Raw genomic sequence first — 19,420 nt, forward strand, 5'->3', positions numbered from 1 at the left:
AGGGCATTGAAATAATCTTGTGTTAAATTTCAGAACCACCAAATGAACTAAATTAGTTATGAAAAAATTATGGTAGCGTCATAGGGATGTGTGCACGAGCGAACTAAAAGGAATAGTAAAATTATTCAGAGTTTGTCGTATGCTCGTATGCACGCGCATCAGTTGGTGATGACCTACTGACCTAAAAATTTGAAAAAGTAGCACAGACACGATTGCTTTCTCGCTTTTTGATAATGCTAACTGAGCTGTTAAAATTTTTAATTTTCAGTAAAAAAAATTGAAATTCGACTTTTTTGGAAAAGCGTATCGATAAAATCGGACACAATTACGTAGGGTTGGACAGAATATTTTTGGTAACTGTAAAAAGATAAGAAAGAAACAGCTAGAATATTTTACGGAGTTTACATACAGATGATAGATTTCGATTTTCTATTTCTAAATGAGTGATTTTTTTCAAATTAGATCAGGAACAGCAACATGAAGTAAAAAAGTTAAATTATTCGAAAATGGAATTTAAATTTAAATTTGAAAATTTGTTAGCAGCTTAATCCGCTCAAGTAATTAAACAAACAAAATGTACCGTTTTGAAATTATATACTCAAGTGGAACTATTTCGTTAGTATTAAGAACTGATAAATATCATTATATAATATCAATCATTGTATAAGAGTTATCTCTATCTGAACTTAAGTGTAATTAAAAGAGAGTAACTGTAAATTGGAAAAAGAGCACTTTGTTACTCTTTTAAGATTACTAGATTGATGTGCAAATCAGTGATGGATCAATTAACTCTTTCTCATTCTATTTCAACATCTTTCTTGTGAATCAAGAGCTATTTCCTTCTTAGATGAATTGCAATCTTGTTTTCTACTTCATTCAAGTTTACTTTCTCATAATTTCAATTAGTTCATTGTTACATGATCAATAATTTTCTTTTGTTTAATGACAGATTTTTCACATTGATGATTGTTGCTCAAGAGGTATTTGTACAAAAATTTTCAATATCAGAAACGCATCGTACTAGATAGATTAGGTTACGCTGAATCAAATGGTTTATTTGTTTATACCGCTTGTATGATTAAATTTTGAAATATGTACTCTCTATGTATCAACAATTTAAGGAGGTTCGGGAGTCTCAGCGAAATGCAGCCAAATTTTTAAAACACGTTTAATTGCTTTGAAACTTTATAATATGAATGTTAATATTAAAATACAACTTTTCACCGCAAAATTTTGTTAAAATGATGAAAAAATTTTTTGACCTTTTAACATGGTTTCTTACGAGAAATCATGAATTTTCGCTTTCAATGAGCATAAACATAATGTAAAAAAACAAAAACTAAATAGAAAAAAATACGTACATGTAGGAAATTTAATAAGGAATAATTTGACTGCAAAAAGAAGTTCATCGACCGTATAGTTATCGAGAAATAAATTGTTATGTGTAAAAATTCGTGGGTCATTTGCGCGTACCCTAACCAACAAATGAGCTAGAACAACAAAAATATGTGCTCATTCGACTCTAATGACAAATAGAGTATTGTTATAAGCCTAAAAAATCGAAAAAAACTCATCAAAATGATTGAATTATTAATAATAGCTATAATTGTGTGCCAGCTCATTGAAAAAACCTACAATTTCGTGTTATTTCGAAGTTGGCAGCGCTGAAAATTTAACATTGGAAGTATAGGAGCCCCTCGCGTCCCGCTTCGTCCCCCTCTGAGACTCCCGAACCTCCTTAACTTTGGCCTTATGGAGTGGCCGCCAAAAAAGGCATTCATAAAAAATTCATAAACAAAGAAAGGTTTTTCAGGCAATGCCAGTATATAGGTTTTGTAGCAAAAAAAGTTACCTTCTAACCTGTATGACGCAAAAGAGGGCTTACACGAGGAACAAATTGAAATTTTTTACGTCAAAGTGAAAAAAATGACATTTTTTCGTGAAAAATTTGCGGATTGCAGGTTGCGCAGTGCGCATTGCGCATACACATGTACGCAGTTGCTAAGCTTTGTAATTATATTAATGGACAAAGACTTATGATCTTCATTAAAACGTTCATGTAGTTTAAACAGATTTTATATTTTTTTTAACCAATCACGACAATTCAAATTTTAATTAAGTTTTCTTACGTTGATTATTCGTCAAACAATCAAATCATGTTATTTGTTGCAATATAATTTCAACTTTCTACTATCATATTTCTCCGCACTAACAAATAATTTCCAAAAATTCTTCAATACGATAAAGAAATAATATTTAAATCTAAATATTTTCAAGATGATTTTACTGGATGTTACCGAAAACTGAACTCCCTTTGGACTGAGGGTTGAAACTGCCTTTTGGAACTCAAATAAAAAAATATTTTTCAGAAAGAAATTACTGGGTATCAGATAGGGACAGCTTAATTCATGTATTATGTCAAATACGTATTACTTCTTTTGCAATTTATATAATTACTTAAAACGAAAAAGATTTGTTTTTCTTTCAATTACTTTTCATAAGTAGAAAAATACAAACGTTGAAACAGATTCGAAAGAAGAACCAATTTTATAAAGGTAGTAATTATAATTTACTGCATAAGCTTAATCAATGATATTTTATTTTTTCGTTAAACGACCATTGATTGGCTAATGTAAACGTGAGTGAGACTAAAAATTTGGAAAATTATTATAATGGATTTATTACATATTTTAGTCTACGTGGGATAGATTTCGTCTATACTAATGCATTTACGAGCTTCGTTACATATTGAATTGTACAAGTAAGAAATCGATGACAAACCGATGAAAAAATATAAAGAATTTGACTCGCAGAAATAATTTACAATAATACCATTTGTAAGATAACGTATGATAAATTGTAGCTGATATACTTCGTTATCGGTGGAAAGTACTGATTATTTAAAAGAATCATGAAAAATTAAACTTTTATTCACTTTCATGCTATAATTTTGTTTCCAGTTAAAAAATTTAATAAACCGGTTATAAAAAAAACCATGCCAATCGAAAGGAATATAGCCATGCTGTCGAATCAAGTAGTATTAAAAGTGAAGAATCAGACACAGAAGAGTAATATTAGTTACACCATCTCACTTGTGAACCATAAAATCATAAATACTTAAATTATTAAAGTCGAGTTATATGTTCGATATATCATCAAGGAAGCTCAAATGCCCGGGTGAAGCTAATAATACAAAATCACGCAGGTCAATTAAATTTTACAACAGGATCGAAACAAACCCTTAAAGTCGCTGAATTTCATAAAAACGCTGCATGTAAAAATTTTATCTGTATCTGTGTTTTAAATCACTATGTGATTTTAATACTGAAACTCTAAATAAAAAAGTTAAATATAATATTTGAATACTGTAAAGATTAAGGTCCAAAAATTAAATGAAAAATTTTTTGAATGAATAGAAATGTAGCTTGAAAAAATAAATAAAACAGTCTTACGTGATTTTTTGTTTGTTAGAACCAGAATAAAAGTATTTTCAACATTCCGAATTCCCAATAAAAAATTCTTTTTTTCACCTTCTTTTTTACCTTGATTAAAAGCGTTTGAAATGAAGCTTTAAAATTGCCTATTTTACGACGAATAGCTTATCTCAAATTCAGCAAGTTGATCACACAAAATAGAAGGTTCTCTTAATAGTTAAATCTTTTTACATGGTAATATACTGCAAATTTGGAAAAATGAATATGATAATGTAATCTCAAGGAAAAAAAATTGAAATTGGATTCATTTTACGTTTTTAACGCACAGAATTTTTCGGCAAGTTTTCGATGAATAAAAATTCTTGATTTCAAATAGGAAATGCACTAATCGAAATCACGGATAGTAACTATAAATGCAGTCGATATTATTCCAATTAAATTTTAACCAATTAAATTCTTCAATTATTTGTTTAGGATTGAGGGTAAATTGAAGGCATTGTAAGTGACAATTTTCGAATCATTTATTATTTTTACTAAAATTATTTTTATTAGTACTTTCATCGGACAATTTTTGGTAAAATTAATGAATTATCTTAAATTCTGCAGGAAAAATGTAATAACTATGCTTCTTTTTTCGTTTTCTTCAATAACTATTATTCAAGGCCGATTAGTTCATCCCTTATTGATACTTTCATGACATATTCATAGTCTTTCTGCGATTTACGCATGCATGGTACATTTTCACTCCAATATTTACATGCGCGAAAGCACACAAGCAGCCAAGCTTAAAAACGAGTTAATGCGAAGAAATGTTCATTAATGTTATGTATCAAAAGTGTAAGCAAACTCAGCGCAATCGATCGGTTTCAACAAATGCTTTTTAATGATTCGATCGTTTCAACAAAATAAAAATAAACAAACTGCATTTGAAGAAAGATGCGTTAAGAAATGAGAGATGTGGCAACGTCGCTCACAATCAAGAGCGCCGAACACGAGAAACGTAAGAGATAATTTATACACGCAGGCGCGTGTAACGCACACACAAATATTTCAACATACATAGCAAGAGCTCTCTCTCTCTCACTCTTACGTTTTGTGTTTTTCTACGTGACTCATTCATGCACAGATTATGGGCGGAAACAACGGAACTTAATCGATCGGAACGTTAGAGCAATTTTTTTGGCTAAAAATTTTAGGCCTAGAGCCAATTTTATGGATAAGCGAGCTTGGAAGCTATCAAGTTCGATAATCCAAGTTTAGTTATTAATACGTGCACTCGAATGATGACCCATAGGCTATGAACAAGCCGAATTTTTGAAATCCAGTCGAGTTAAAAAAAGAATATTTTTTTTAGAGAATGTTTTTGTCAGATAATCCATCACCAAAACAAGCAATTGTAAAAATAAAAATTAAAATGTAGTTTCAACTGTAGGTGGCATGGGAAAATAAGTGTTGTAATTAATGAGCTTTCAAAAGTGAGATTCTTCAGATTTCAAAAATGATAACATTCATATGAATATAGATGATATTAGTTCATGGTCATTTTTTTTTATGCAATTGTAATTATCATGGGTTTTCTATAGCTAGGTTTAGAATAAAATTAGGAAATAATTTGTTTTTTTAGAAATACATTACAACAAAAAACATTATATACAAAAAAAAAATATTAGATAAAATATATTTTTAATTATTTCAGTAATTGTGTCTTTGGTATATCCTTAAATAATATGATATATATGTACAATTGTAAACTCTATAATTTAATAGCTGTTTACAATGTATCTAAAAATTTTCCATCAATATGTAGCAATTTTTGTATTATCAGCATTTATGAATATATTATACAATAAATATATTTTGGTACTTAGAATTGAAAAATATTCAGTATGATAAAAATAAGTACATGTACTTCAATGATGGTCAATTCATTAAAAAGACTGTTAAAAAAAGTTTTTAGGACAGCAGACTGAGTAACAGTAGTAATCATTCAAACTTTAGCTATGGTTTTAAATTTTTGTATTAATTTCAAAGTATCTTGAACAATCCTTCAAAAGCAGTGATGGTAGAAATATGTAATATATGATGGAAGTCTACTATCTCTGCCCTATAAAGATTAAATGCAATTAAATACACTGTATATACAAGATATATAAAAATATCAATATATGATCAATGTATTTAATTATCATGTGTATTAAAAGTTTATTAATATCCATGCTTCAAACTTATGTAATGTTTGTTTTGAAAGAGATTCTACAACAAAGGTAAAAGTAAAAATTTTTCAATGTATTTTATGATATTTGTGCCAGTTATGTTTTTAAAGAGCAGCATAAATACTGTTACTTTGTTGATTTTTTAATAATCTGCTTTGCTTTTTAGAAAAATGGACAGAAGAAATTCCAGAGAATGTATTTTAAATATTATTAATTGTTGTAGATGACTAGTTCTTTAAAGAGACTAAATATTGAAGGTTAGGTTTGTTGGTTTGTAAAAAATGTTTATTTCTCAAGGTTGAATGTTTAAAAGGATTCAGAAAAATATGAAGATTGCAATCCATTCATCTATTGAATTGCAGTGAAAATTTTAAAAATGTGGTTTTTATGAGAATCCCTACTCCTTTAAGTAAAATTATATTCATTGACTGACAATAGAGTATTTGTTTTTTGTAATTTTCTAGAGTTCTTTTATAACTTAAGTAATCTTAATATAATAGAAAATTTATTTGAATATTTTTATTCATAATTTCATTTTAGATTTGATGTTTTGTTTGACCAATAGATTTTAAAAAAGTTGTTTGTTTATGTTTTGTAATCAGAAGCCTGAGTAATCAATACATGAGATCTCACATCAAAATTAGAGACAATTAAAAATGGTCAACCTATCCTTATATGACATTTTAATTAAATTACATTGATACTCAAAAGTTTGAAAGCCATAAAATTTTCTTACTGGTTTATGAAGGAAATATGTAGCAGTGGAGTTATAATTGCTCCAAAAAGTTTGGATTATGTCTAACTATCATATAAATATATAACATATAGTTGTTTCTAGACTAGTCTGTCTCAATGTGAAAATCGACTCTGCTGGAAAAACCGAATAATAGGGCGAGACCCATTTCTAAAATTACTTCGAATTAGGTAGTTTGCAATTTTTTTCTTTCGAGTAAGGATCAAATTGATCATCGTAAAATAATTTCCGAAATCTCCGATAAGTTTATCGTAAGTTTGTTTGTAATCGATAATGTAGCCAATTAACGGAACTCGTTTGGATAGCGAATTATTACGTACATTAGACACTACAACATCGATAGCGAAAGTGCTTGGGTCACAATTCGGTCATTGGTTATTAACGACGTCAGAGGAGAAAGTTCCAGCAGATGTATATGCAAACCAGACGTGTTTAAAATCAGCTGATCGAACCAAGAGCTCGATAGGATATGGGAAAAGCTGGGTTATAGGTTTTTCATCGATCGATCGCATGTTTCGAGCTACCACTACACTAGCATCCGACTAAAAAGCTAAGATCTTTAAAGAGACCCACCCTGCATTTTCAGCAGCAGCAATTGACATGTGCCTTGCGTCCTTGAGGGCAGAGCCAGCAAAGAGCTGCAAAAGACACTAACTCTCGGTGCTCGATGCAGAAGCGCAAATTTTGTATGCGTGTATCAGTGCGTATCGGATCTCTTGACTCGGTTGGATCAAGATGCGGGATCGATACGTCAATGATGTGTATTATCAGTTTCGACGCGCGAGCACTGTGATTATGATTATTCTCGGCATCAAGAAGTCTGCGTATCACTGCGATCACAATTTTGGAGAAAAAAACTGCACGCACGAACTGCACACACTTTCGAGCGATGCACTTGCACAGGGAGATCGGCCAGGCGGAGAGCAGCTACTACTACTTGTCGCAGCAGTATGTATCGCTAAGTCAGCCGCGGCGATTGTTTTTGGAGAATGGCGTGGAAATGGCGTGCTGCTGCGGGCCACATCGGACGTAGACGACGTCGACGATCATATGTGCGCGAGCTAGCAGCAGCAGTAGCATAGACACGAGCATCGAACGACATCCGTCCGCAGTCGCCGCACACACAGAAACAGGCACACACGTAGGTCGCGCGGGCGCACACACAACAACACACGCACGCACACCGACGACGTCGACACAGCAGCTTTTGTACTTGATATATGAAAATTTTGGGGTTAGATTATCGCAGGCAGGAAAGTCGAGGTTAGTCGACTACGCATAGCCGAGAATCGAACGAAACTAATAGCGTTATGTGGCAATGCCCTCTGTCGGTGGCCCTCACGCTAGGGTATAGCCTGCTTTGCTGCTGCTGCTGCTGCTGCTGCTACTCTCTCGGCTGGCTCTCACACAGGCAGCAGCGAGTAGCGAGAGTGTGGTTAGCGCGTGTATACATATATATAATAAACAGTAAGCACACTTGGTTATTCATATCATCATCGCGCAGCAGCAGCGTAGGCAGGCCCGAGCGAGGCAGCACAGCGCTTATACACTACAGCGAGAACATATACAGCAGCACACTCTGCTGACTGCAGGCAGCGACACGTTCCGTCGCGCAGGAGAAAGAGCGTGTGCTGCCTATATATCGATGGGCAATATTCTCAAAGTTGCCGTCCTTCGCGAGAGCCGCGCGCGGAGGAGACCTCTTCTCTATCGTGCATGCGACGCACGTAGTGTCGTAGTTCGTCTAAGCGGTATATTATAGTAGGCCCGTCGTGCGCGCTGCTCCGCTAGCCGAGCTAGCAGCGGTGTGTCCGTGTGCTGTCTCGTATATGTGTAGCGCTTGTGTATAACGCTACTATATCCACGACGCTCTCGGGCGGCTGCGCAGTAACTCGACTACATCCGACTAGACAGTAGACGAGGACTCCTACACGGTATATGCAAGAGGCCTATAGGAGATATATTTATATGACGACGACATAATGCTTGCGAATTATATACTCAAAAAACTTGCATAGGCGCCCACCTACGGAACATTTACCTACATGCTTTGGCTCTCTCTCTTTTAAAGCTCGCCGAAAACTATACGGAACGCACAGGCTTGTCGCAGCAGGAGGACGATTGTTTTCGTATTTTTTTTCGTTCGCTACGAGACCCGACTCTAATAACATTCCTTCGTCTCGTCGAGTAGTACTAGTCCAAATTATCGCACGGATTGGCGCACTGCACAATCAAGACACTTGCTGAAGAGAGTAGAGAGATACACACACGCAGCACACGCAGCACACTCGCGTCAAAAACGCGTTTACTCTGCTGCTGCTGCTGTGCTGTTGCTGCCTACTGTAACTACGGTCCCGCGAACTTAATGAAACTTTATTCTATAATTAGCACGACACATTATCCTCTGACACATCTTGACCCGCGAACTCGTATCGTTGAAATGCGCAAATAATAATAAAAACGATCGAGACTAAACTTTGTCCAGCACGCATTTATCACTACTGCTCTACGTTTAACGACATTTACTGCTAAGCATACGGCTGTATGTAACACTGGTATGCCCAATGCTGCTGCTGCCTGCTACGATTCGTGGACCGTGGTCTCTCTCTCTCTCTCTCTTTCTCTCTCCGTTCGCAAGCAAACTCGTGCTGTGTTCGCGAGTACTTCCTTAAGGGGGCAGCAGCGAACGAGGAGGCAAACGTGGATCGAGCCCCGTCGTGTGTATTGTATCTTATCTGTCAATTCGTGTTACGTAGATTTTCTACAATTTACGTGTCGAAGTCGTCGTCGCGGAACAGTATCAGATATAGTCGGGCTCACACTTTTTTTTTATTGGCTTACCGAAATTTTAGAACTGTACAAATATGACTTATCATTCTATATAACCGTATGCGTTATAATGAAATTGAAAAGACGATCGATCTTCGCCAATGATTCATGTTAATGTATTTTAATTTTGAAAAGGATATTAGTTACCTCGAGTTAAATGGAAGAGGAAGTCCTTGAACTACCAAAATATATCGGAAGTTTATTGCGAATTTATGAAAGCTTTTTATCAAAGTGGAGCGCTCGGAACTTCGATAAAAAAACCTGCCACCTCATGCCCGACATTTGAGCTATACACCATGCGGTAAAGGTGTGCTTACGCCACACGGCCGCGTCCGCGATATCTTTAAATATACTCTTTATCTAGATTTTGAAAATTTCTCCGATTATACGCTTTTTTCTTACTAAAAACGGAAGCAGGTGGATTCAAGGGCAATCGAGCGTACGTCTAGTGATAACTGTTCAGAATTAATTATGATATGTTAATGTAATAAATTTAACTTACAAAACGAGAATTAAAGCGATTTCGATATCGGAATATTATTTATGCAATAGTATGACGAAAAATGTCTTTTTTCGCACATTTTTTAGTGCGCAAAAAGCGTTTTTGGACACTTATGTGCGGTAAAATGCCCCATTTTGGACACGGGTGTGCGGTAAAACGTCTCATTTAAATGAAAGTACTTTTCGTCTACTATTGCATAAAATTTTGTATGCAACACGTGCCCAGCTTTTTGCGCACAGTGTGCGGAAAAAACACCCACTCGTGCCGGCATAGCCGGCACTCGTGTCTTTTTCCGCACACTCGTGCCCAAAAACGCCTTTTGGGCACTTGTTACATAAATAACTATTTTTATTTTTATTCATAATAAAATTAATTTATTGTTTTTCATTAAAAAATCAATATGTCTCGTGAAATTTTTCTTTTTCACAGAAGAAAAGTTTAAATTTAATGTTTTTTAATATGATTATTTTTTGAGTATTTGTGAAAAAAATCCAAATAACTTCGTTGACATCTATCAAAATATTATTTTTTAACTATATGCATTTCTTGAGTCATTTCCTTATTATAACACATAAAGTGAAAATTGTTACAAAGTCTGCAAATAATATTATTTAATTTAATATTTCGAACAAATTTATAAGATAAAAATAATTTAATTATTCCAATTAAATGATTTATTTAATAAAAAATGATTTTGCACCAAACTGATAAAATTATTGTAAAATCATTTATTGAGTACCAAGAAATGTAACAAACGTTTTTAATTCTCTAAAAATAAGTTTTGCAATTTTTTTTGCTCTGCAAGTTGTTTTGCAGTTCTTCCTAATTTATCACACAAATTTAAGTTCGTTTTTGGAATCAGTAATTTTACTGCTCCAACAGATTCACTCATCATTGCTCGATGTAATGCAGTGAAGCCATCTGAATCTTGCATGTCTGGATTAGCATGACGTTTTAATAGTAATTCAATCACATTATTGCATCCCTGAGTAGCTGCTCTTTGTAATGCTGTTGCTTTTCCCGACCTTGTCATAGCATTAACATTTGCTCCTCGATCTAACAATTCTCTACATATATTTACATGTCCATTGCGTGCAGCATAATGTAGAGCAGTATATCCTGAATGGTCTTCTATGTCTGGTGAAACTCCTTTTTTTAGAAGAGTTTTCAGCCTCTCCATATCATTATTTTGGGCTGCATTTTTTGAACAAAATTAATGTTTTCAATTATGACATTTAACAAGTTTTTAATTAAATTTTAAAACTAATAACATACCTGCAAACCATATTCCTCTTTCAAAATCCATTTCCTCCAATGTTTGTCTCGTCGAATCACTTGATTTGCAATGACAAGCATCATGATTTTCCATGTTGATCAAAGACAACTATGTGAAGATCTGAAACTCACTTAACATAAAAAAATTGAAAAATTTATAAATCTTTTGCACAAAATTATTGAAATAAATGAAATACAATTTTTTTTATTAATAAACATATTTAATGTTTGTAAAAATGTAAAATACAATCCAATATAAAAAAGCAACCAATAGATGTCATTGTATCATTGCCTGAATTTAATTGTATTAGTTTTAATACATAGACACAAATATTATTCTTAATAATACATCTTTATAACCTATAATGAATTAATAAACAAATTTTCAATAAAAAGGTGCACATAAATAACAAAAAATATTGAGTTATTAAATGGTTGTGTACTGTAATAGTTAAATATTTGAGTTTAACTTAATTCACATTTTACTTTTTATTTCATTGCAAACTTTTTTCATTATTAAAATTATTTAAAATTTCTTAAAATAATATAATTATTAGACTTAAAGCTTTTTAATGCACTTATAAACAATAAAAACTAAATAATTAATGAACATATACTTAAGTTACTATATTTCAATAATAATAGGCATTTCACATTTAAATAATAACTAAAGCAAAATTAATTACTGCTACAATTTTTATCAACAAGAATGTAAATAACGACAAGAATGAAGTACATTTTATGTAATTTCAAATCTCTCTTTGAAGTGTCCATAAAATTTCAGCTTCACCTGTACTGCAAATAACTTTATATCCAAGCTCTGCAAGAGCATTGATAACAGGTAGTGGAGATCCTGTAGCATAAATTAAAATATAAAATAAACTTTTGTAGACTTTACCCCAATCACTTTATTATGAAACATACCTTTTATGACTACACCATTTACTACATCTGTTCCTGTATTAGGAAATCTTTTAGATAAAGCTAAAATTTCATTTTGACTTAAACCAAAAACAACACAATCTAGAGCAAAGGGTGATCCTTTGACAGCAGTATAGTAAAAAGTGTCTGGTTTAATAATCTGTGCCAGCTTATCAGACATTTTTGCAGATATTTTATTTATTTTTCCAAAATATTAATTCTACACCTCGTTAGCTTTGAGTTCTAAAATAAAAGTATATATTGATTTTTATAGTGAAAATAAAAAGTTAATAATTTCTACAGAAATATTCTTTGTTTATTCATTTTGAGTATATGCTTAATTTTAACTGAAGATAGTAACATAAATATGAATGAAAATTGATATTTTTATCAACATAAAGTCTTGCTGCTTATTAAGAAATATAATTAAAAACTGAAATGAACTGAATTGGCAGATTATAAATATAATTCAAATACATACCTTCTTTTAATACTGCTTCTGCTTTCAAGTCTGGTTCAGGCTCTGCAAAATCTTTTCTCATAGTCCACATATACTCATTGTAATCTTGTTTAACACTTGTACTAGATGAAGCTACAACTTTATAACCCAAAACTTCTAAAGCTGTAAGTATGACGCAGGGGTGTTGTAAATATACAATCGTTGAGTCGTCACAGTATCCTCCTGATGCAAATCGACTCAATTGTTCAATATCAGTAGCTAGAAAAATAAATTGAATTATTTAGTAAAAATGAAAAAAGTAAGTATTTGAAGGGTAGTTTAAAAGCATCATAAGTTTACTGGTAATTTTATTTAAATAAATTTAATTTAAATTTAAATTCAATGAAACGAATAAAGTTGAATATTTTTTTGAATATTCAAAAATAGTATGATCAACCAAAATGCAGGATTAATTTCATCATATTTTAATAATAGATGAACTGTACCTTTTAAACCAGACACAAGTACTCTCCACGGATACCTGTGACCATAGGAGGCTAAGTTACCTCGTACTAAAATGTATGGCATCTGCAATATATTTATTCAATTATGTGTAAGCACAGTTTTATTCAATACATTGCCAACTTAATTTTTCTACATTTCTTATTTACTTCATTAGAAATTACTTCACCTACTTGTTGATAATTTTTCTTAATAGAGTGCACAAATTATAATTTACCCATTAACTTATGTGCTTCTTTACTATCAACACAACTGTCTACTGCTTTCATGAACTAGCAATATTATTTCAAGGCACTAGGTAGCTGTCATCAAATCAATACAAATAATTGATAAAATTTGCCGGCGTGATCTTTTTACTTTAGTTTAATTTTTTTTTTATATTTTAAGCTTATATAAATAATAATCGCATTGTTAAACGATTTATTAAAAAAAAAAAAAAAAAGAATAACCTTCGTACATCGCGCAGAAAACCAATTAGTAAATAATTGCTACTTCATACTGTAGAAAGCATTATATGAATCAATAGAAGGTAAAATTTAATTAATAGCTATTAAATGAATAAGCTCATGATTCATTTGTTGTCATAATAAAACGCCCTCCGAATATAAAATAATGTAAAAAAAAGGCTGATTTTATGCCGCTATGCTAAGCGTGTGTGTATGCATAAGCTATATAATATGGCTGGTAAAAAGGTGAGCGAAATAATAATGTTGATGCAAGCTTAATGATATTCTGAATGCTCACCTTCCTGCTGCAGTTTAGCTATCATGAGTATATTAAAGCAGAGCGAAAAATTCGTAGAAAAATGTAGAAAACAGGTACCTAATATTTAAAGATCATCATAGTTGATTAATCAGTGTCAGCGAGTATCATTTGTACGAATTCTGATCTATGGACTACAGGTATATCATATGATTCTTGCGCGGGGCGAGGTTGTACTGTCTGTGTGTGGGTACTAGATACAAGCGTTGCTCGGCGTATATACCGTACAGAACAACAAGCGCCGCGATTATACCGACTGCGAGGAGTAAAAGAGACCAATTGAAGCGAGTCAATTCTCTACTTTATAAGCGTGAAGACGTGTATGCGATGATCGATGTCGATTTATCACACGGAAATCATGAATTTCGTGCGGTGCGGATCAGATTTTGAAACGATGATGAATTAAGATCGGCGATTTGATCAAAGTCAATAGAGTAACGGTTTCGCGATTTTGAAACTCAATTGCCAAGTTAATCGAGATCAAAATGAGTTATTACAAAAATTTCAAAACCTGTAATGTACTTTAATCAGTGGTGGATTTGAAAAATTACAGTTCCACCACAAGTATTAATTGACGCTGAATTAAATGCAGTTGATTGTTGAAAAGTCAAAAAATTAAAATCGAAGCATTAAAATGAGATAGTGTATTGATAAAAGTATCAAAGAAGTTTATTTTTCAATTAGGAAAGCTCCTAATAAGTTTAAAGAATGTAGAAAACACTTATTGGTTTAAAATTAAACAATAAAATCATTTCCACGTTTGTTAAAAAGTACATCACAAACCACAACAAACGAACAAGAACAACAACAAGTGAACAAAGATGTAATGATAGTTGATAGCACGAGGTTCAGCTTAGACACAATCAGAATTACACAATTTTTATTGAAGTTTTAGAAAAATTTTTTTGTACGTATCTATCTATACATATATTTATAATTGTTAAGCAAAAAATCAGAATTTTTCATTATTTCATTGAAGAAATGTGTGCTAGTCGAAGCATATAAACGCAAATGGATTATCATTTAACGTGAAATATATTCGATGCATTTGCGCATGTTTTAATTATAAAAAAAGCACTTGTAAGATTTCTAAAGGGTAAAAATAATAAAATGTGTCATAATGAACGTGGTTATTTCACAATTAGGTCGTCTTATTATGCAAAATAAAATTAGATCTAATAAAACTTTTTTGAACTTGATTAATTATATCAGAACTCTAATCAACATATTCTATAATTTATTATTAGTATTCGCTAATTAAGAAACTTTATCTTTTTCGATAAGTTTAAGACTTGATGTCTCACATTTGTCGCGTGCGAAATCTCAATGATTTTTGTGGACTGTCATTTGATGCCTGAACAAATGTCCTCTCTGGCCGAATACCTTTTCGCACTTGTTGCATGCGCAATGTTTAAGACCTTCATGAACTGTCCTTTGGTGGACAAGCAAATGCTCTTTCTGGTCCGCTGCTTCCGCCGCGAGTCTGTGCGAACTCGGATTGAGCAAATGTTTGGATTCCATTAAGTTTAGAGCTCTCCGTGGTTCGTACATGAATTGGCTCCGGTGGAATAAAATGACCACGCACATCAGTGGTTATACAGGTATTAACTCTGCAGGTAGAAGAGAAGGCATAGGGTAGCCTTGGCATCATCTCGCGCACATCTTTTGGAGAACGTGGTCTCCCACCATCTAAGACGGCACCACGAAATAAAGCCGCGTTTGAGCACTTCCATCGCTCGGGCAGATAGAGTTTTAGTGGGTATTCCCTCACCGACGCAAATCGGTTGAGGGCGAGTCCCACACACGGGGAGGTTCGGGGTTGACTTCAACTCCAACCTCCTTACGGTGCGTAATGCATTTCTCTATCTATAAAAAAAAAAAAAATGTTTTATCAAATTGCTTTGAAATCCAAATTTCTTATCGCATTCGTCGCATGTGTAATCTTTGTGCCCCTCATGGACTGTCCTTCGGTGAATGATCAAAGTAATTTTTGTTTTAAATTTTTGCTCACATTTGTCGCATGCGTAAAGTTTGCGACTTTCATGTACTGTTATTTGATGTTTTCTCAAATTGCCTCGTTCCCCATATCTCACCTCACACTTGTCACATGCGTAATCTTTGCGACCATCATGAATTACCCTTTGATGCCTGATCAAATCCGATTTTCTTCCAAATTTCTTCTCACACTTGTCACATGTGAAATCTCTCAGACCTTCGTGAATTACCTTTTGATGACTGATTAAATGTTGATTACGTGCAAATTTCTGCTCGCATTTGTCGCATGGGTAATCTTTACGACGTTCATGGACTGTTCTTTGGTGTCTGACTAAATCGCATTTCTGTAAAAATTTCAGCTCGCACTTCTCACATGCGAAATCTTTGCGACCCTCATGGACTCGTATAATGTGCGAGAGCAAATTTGATTTTAGTCCAAATTTATTTCCGCACTTTTCACACGAGTGATCTTTGCGACCTTCGTGTACTGTCTTTTGATGTCTGATCAAATCCGCCTTTAGTCCAAATTTTTTTTCGCATTTGTCACAGGCGTAATCTCTGCGGTTTTGGTGAACTGTATATTGGTGTCTTCTGAAATTTCTTTGATCCCCAAATATCTTCTCACAAATGTCGCATGGGTAATCTTTACGACCTTCGTGCACTGTCCTTTGGTGCAAAAGCAAAGACGATTTTCTTCCAAATTTCTTTTCGCACTTGTCGCATGCCCAATCTTTATGATCCTCTTGGACTGTTGTTATGTGCGAAAGCAAGTTTGATTGTAGTTCAAAATTTTTTCCGCAATTGTCACATAAGTAATTTTTGAATACCTCATGTTCTGTTTTTAGGTCAAAGAATAAGTGCGATTTTTTTCTATATTTCTCTTCGCACTTGTCACATGTGAATTCTTTCTGACCTTCGTGTACTGTATTCAAGTGGAAGAGTAAATCCGATTTTTTTCTAAATTTCTCCTCGCACTTGTCGCAAGCGAAATCTTTGGGACCCTCATGGATGGTCTTTACATGTATGACTAAACTATTTTTACTGTCAAATCGTTTCGCGCATATTTCACATAAGTAATTTTTGAAAACTTCGTGGAATATTCTTTTATGCTTGAGTAATGTTGATTTATTTTCAAATTTTCTTTCGCACTTGTTACACTTGAAATGCTCCCGGCCATCTTTGTGCACTAATTTTTGGTGCGTTAACAAACTTGATTTTTTCACAAATTTCTTCTCACACTGGTCACATGCAAAATCTTGGCGGCCTTTGTGTACTGATATTTGGTGTCTACTCAAATGACTTCGGAACTCAAATTTCTTTTCGCACTTGTCGCATGAGTAATTTTCTTTTTCATTTTGAATTGTGACTCTGTGTGTCATCATACTTGATTCTAGTGTAAATGTCTCTGGACAAATATCACAAATGTATTTTTTGTCGTTCGAAACAACAATCTCGTTTTCACCTAATTCACCTTTAGAGGCAACCTCTTCGGATTTCTTCTCACTTTGATTCATTTTGGTGCATAAAATAAACCATAATTCTTTCATTTGATGCCACGAAAAATGAATGAGTCAAATTTATCTTCTGGTATTATAAGGCTTGTTTCATGGGGAAATATACGATTCAAACTCATTTATTCTCTATAAACATGTTCAGTGCTTCAACAAGCGATGTCAAAATTGTTTATGATAATACAATTGAATTACCAATTTATCTGTGTATACACTATAATAACAATATTTGAACCAGTTTAAAAGTTAAATTTGATGACGATTTTATCAAGTTTTTGTAGTCTTTTCAAACTAACAAGAAGAGCCTTCCATCTCTGGGTCAAAGATCTTCACCAAACTTTTTTGAGTATCTGCTAGGACATAACATAATAATGAAGCCACCTATAGGCAGTTTGATCTCATAGGCTTTGAAAAATTAAAAATAAAATGTATTGGGTTATCATGGTATCAGGCTTACATAGTCAAGTCTAACTGCTTGAGAAGTATTTATTCTTTGACTTTTTCATGTCCTGCGAACATCTTATGTAACAATAAACCCTTTAGTTAAATTGGTTTCCTGTGAAATTTTTCGTAGAGCGAATCGATTCGAGATAAAATTAAGGCATTTACTTATAATTATCGTTGTCATCGCTGTTAGATTATGGAGCACACCATATGGCGGAAAATTTAGGAATGAATATCAAAATTTTTCATTATTTATGCGAATTAGGGTCCATTTACTTGATGTTTTTTGTGTGAACTAGGAGGGCCGAAAATTCTTCGAAGAATTCGTCGTCTTCAAATATTATAAGAATAATACATAAACAGATAAATAAGTACTTTAATTGTAGACAATATAATCATGTTTACAGTGAAAATAAATTAGTTTGAGTCGTATACTTCCCGATGAAACAAGCCATAATACCGAAAGGTAAATTTTACTCATTCATTTTTCGTGGCACCAAATAGAAGGATCTATCGTTCAATCAAGACCCCAAAATGGATAAATGTGAGACGAAATCCGAAGAGGTTGCCTCTAAAGATGAATTAAGTGAAAATAACAATGTTGTTTCAGACATCAAACAACAGGTTTGTGATATTTTTCAGGAGGAATTTACAATAGAATCAAGTATGATGACACACAGAGTCACAATTCACAATGAACGAAACGAATACTCATGTGAAAAGTGTGAAAAGAAATTTGAGTTCCGAAGTCATTTGAGTAGACACCACATATCCGAACAAAAAAGCCGCCAAGATTTTGCATGTGACGAGTGTGAGAAGAAATTTGTAGAAAAATCGAGTTTGTTTACGCACCAAAAATTAGTACACAAAGATCGCGAAGATTACTCATGCAATAAGTGCGAGAGGAAATTTGAAAATAAATCCACTTTACTCAAGCACAAAAAAATATTCCACGAAGTTTTCAGAGATTACTTATGTGAAATATGCGCGAAGAGATTCGGAAATAAACAGAGTTTGCTCATTCACCTGAAGACAGTACACGAACGTCAAAAAGATTTGGCCTTGAATGTCCTCAAAGATTACTCATGTGAGCATTGTAGGAAGAAATTTGGATTTGAAAAATATTTACTATCGCACATAGCTGCAGTCCACGAAGGCCGCAAGGATTACTCATGCGACAAGTGCGAGAAGAAATTTGGACAAAATATGCAATTGATCAGGCACCAAAAGATAGTACACAAAGGTCGCAAAGATCACGCATGTCACAAGTGCGAAAAGAAATTTGGAACAAAATTGATATTGATTAGACACCAAAAGACAGTCCATGAAGGTCACAAAAATTTTGCGTGTGATAAGTGCGAGAAGAAATTCGGACAAAAATCAGATTTGTTGAAACACCAAAAAGACAGTACACGAAGGTCGCAAAGATTACGCATGCAACAGATGCGACCAGAAATTTGGGGATCCAAGTAATTTAATAAAACACCAAAAGACAGTCCATGAAAATAGCAAAGATTACGCGAGTGATGAATGCGAGAAGAAATTTGGACAAAAAGTGCATCTGCTTAGGCACCAAAAGACATTACACGAAGGTCGCAAAGATTTCGCATGCGACAAGTGCAAGAAAAAATTTGGACTAAAACAGCATTTACTATTGCACCAAAAAACAGTTCACGAAGCTAGCAAAGATTTTGCATGTGACAATTGCGAGAAAAAATTTGCACTAAAACAGTATTTGTTTTTCCACCAAAAGACAATCCACGTAGGTTGCAAAGATTACGCATGCGATAAATGCGAGAGGATGTTTGGATTCAAATCG

General features: G+C 33.3%; 2 protein-coding genes across 17 annotated transcripts in view; both read right to left on the bottom strand.

Annotated features, from left to right (window-relative positions):
• Nucleotides 1–9,480, bottom strand: part of LOC106654856 (putative mediator of RNA polymerase II transcription subunit 26) — a 29,813-nt gene extending 20,333 nt beyond the window's left edge. For 4 of the 7 annotated variants that reach the window (XM_014374937.2, XM_014374939.2, XM_014374936.2 and 1 more), the window contains exon 1: nucleotides 6,975–8,436. In XM_014374937.2, the coding sequence (XP_014230423.1) occupies nucleotides 6,975–7,003 (29 nt within the window). In that variant the 5' untranslated portion in view covers nucleotides 7,004–8,436. The other 3 variants (XM_014374941.2, XM_023463485.1, XM_014374938.2) reach the window with 3 other exon arrangements.
• Nucleotides 9,481–10,445: 965 nt separating this feature from the next.
• On the bottom strand, nucleotides 10,446–13,926 carry LOC106654685 (ankyrin repeat domain-containing protein 39-like). Of its 10 annotated transcripts, none has more exons than XM_014374661.2 (4): nucleotides 13,712–13,925; nucleotides 12,874–12,955; nucleotides 12,410–12,646; nucleotides 11,052–11,138 (listed from the first exon to the last, which is right to left on the bottom strand). In XM_014374661.2, the coding sequence occupies exons 2-4, from the start codon at nucleotides 12,953–12,955 to the stop codon at nucleotides 11,107–11,109; spliced, it is 351 nt and encodes a 116-aa protein (XP_014230147.1). In that variant the 5' UTR covers nucleotides 13,712–13,925; the 3' UTR covers nucleotides 11,052–11,106. The 10 variants fall into 10 exon arrangements, with proteins under 10 accessions (XP_023319226.1, XP_023319225.1, XP_014230147.1 ...); XM_014374660.2 differs by having other exon boundaries at nucleotides 13,634–13,925; XM_014374663.2 differs by lacking the exon at nucleotides 13,712–13,925 and adding an exon at nucleotides 13,107–13,575.
• Nucleotides 13,927–19,420: the final 5,494 nt, after the last annotated feature.

This window comes from Trichogramma pretiosum, unplaced genomic scaffold (genome assembly GCF_000599845.2).
Source record: "Trichogramma pretiosum strain Unisexual culture from Peru unplaced genomic scaffold, Tpre_2.0 scaffold63, whole genome shotgun sequence".
Classification (NCBI taxonomy): Eukaryota; Metazoa; Arthropoda; class Insecta; order Hymenoptera; family Trichogrammatidae; genus Trichogramma; species Trichogramma pretiosum.

Coding starts and splice junctions, on each gene's coding strand:
- LOC106654685 (XM_023463458.1), bottom strand. CDS start 11,101: ATGGAAAATCATGATGCTTGTCATTGCAAATCAAGTGATTCGACGAGA. Junction 10,927..11,007: donor AAGAGGAATATGGTTTGCAG/GTATGTTATTAG, acceptor CAAAAAATGCAG/CCCAAAATAATGATATGGAG.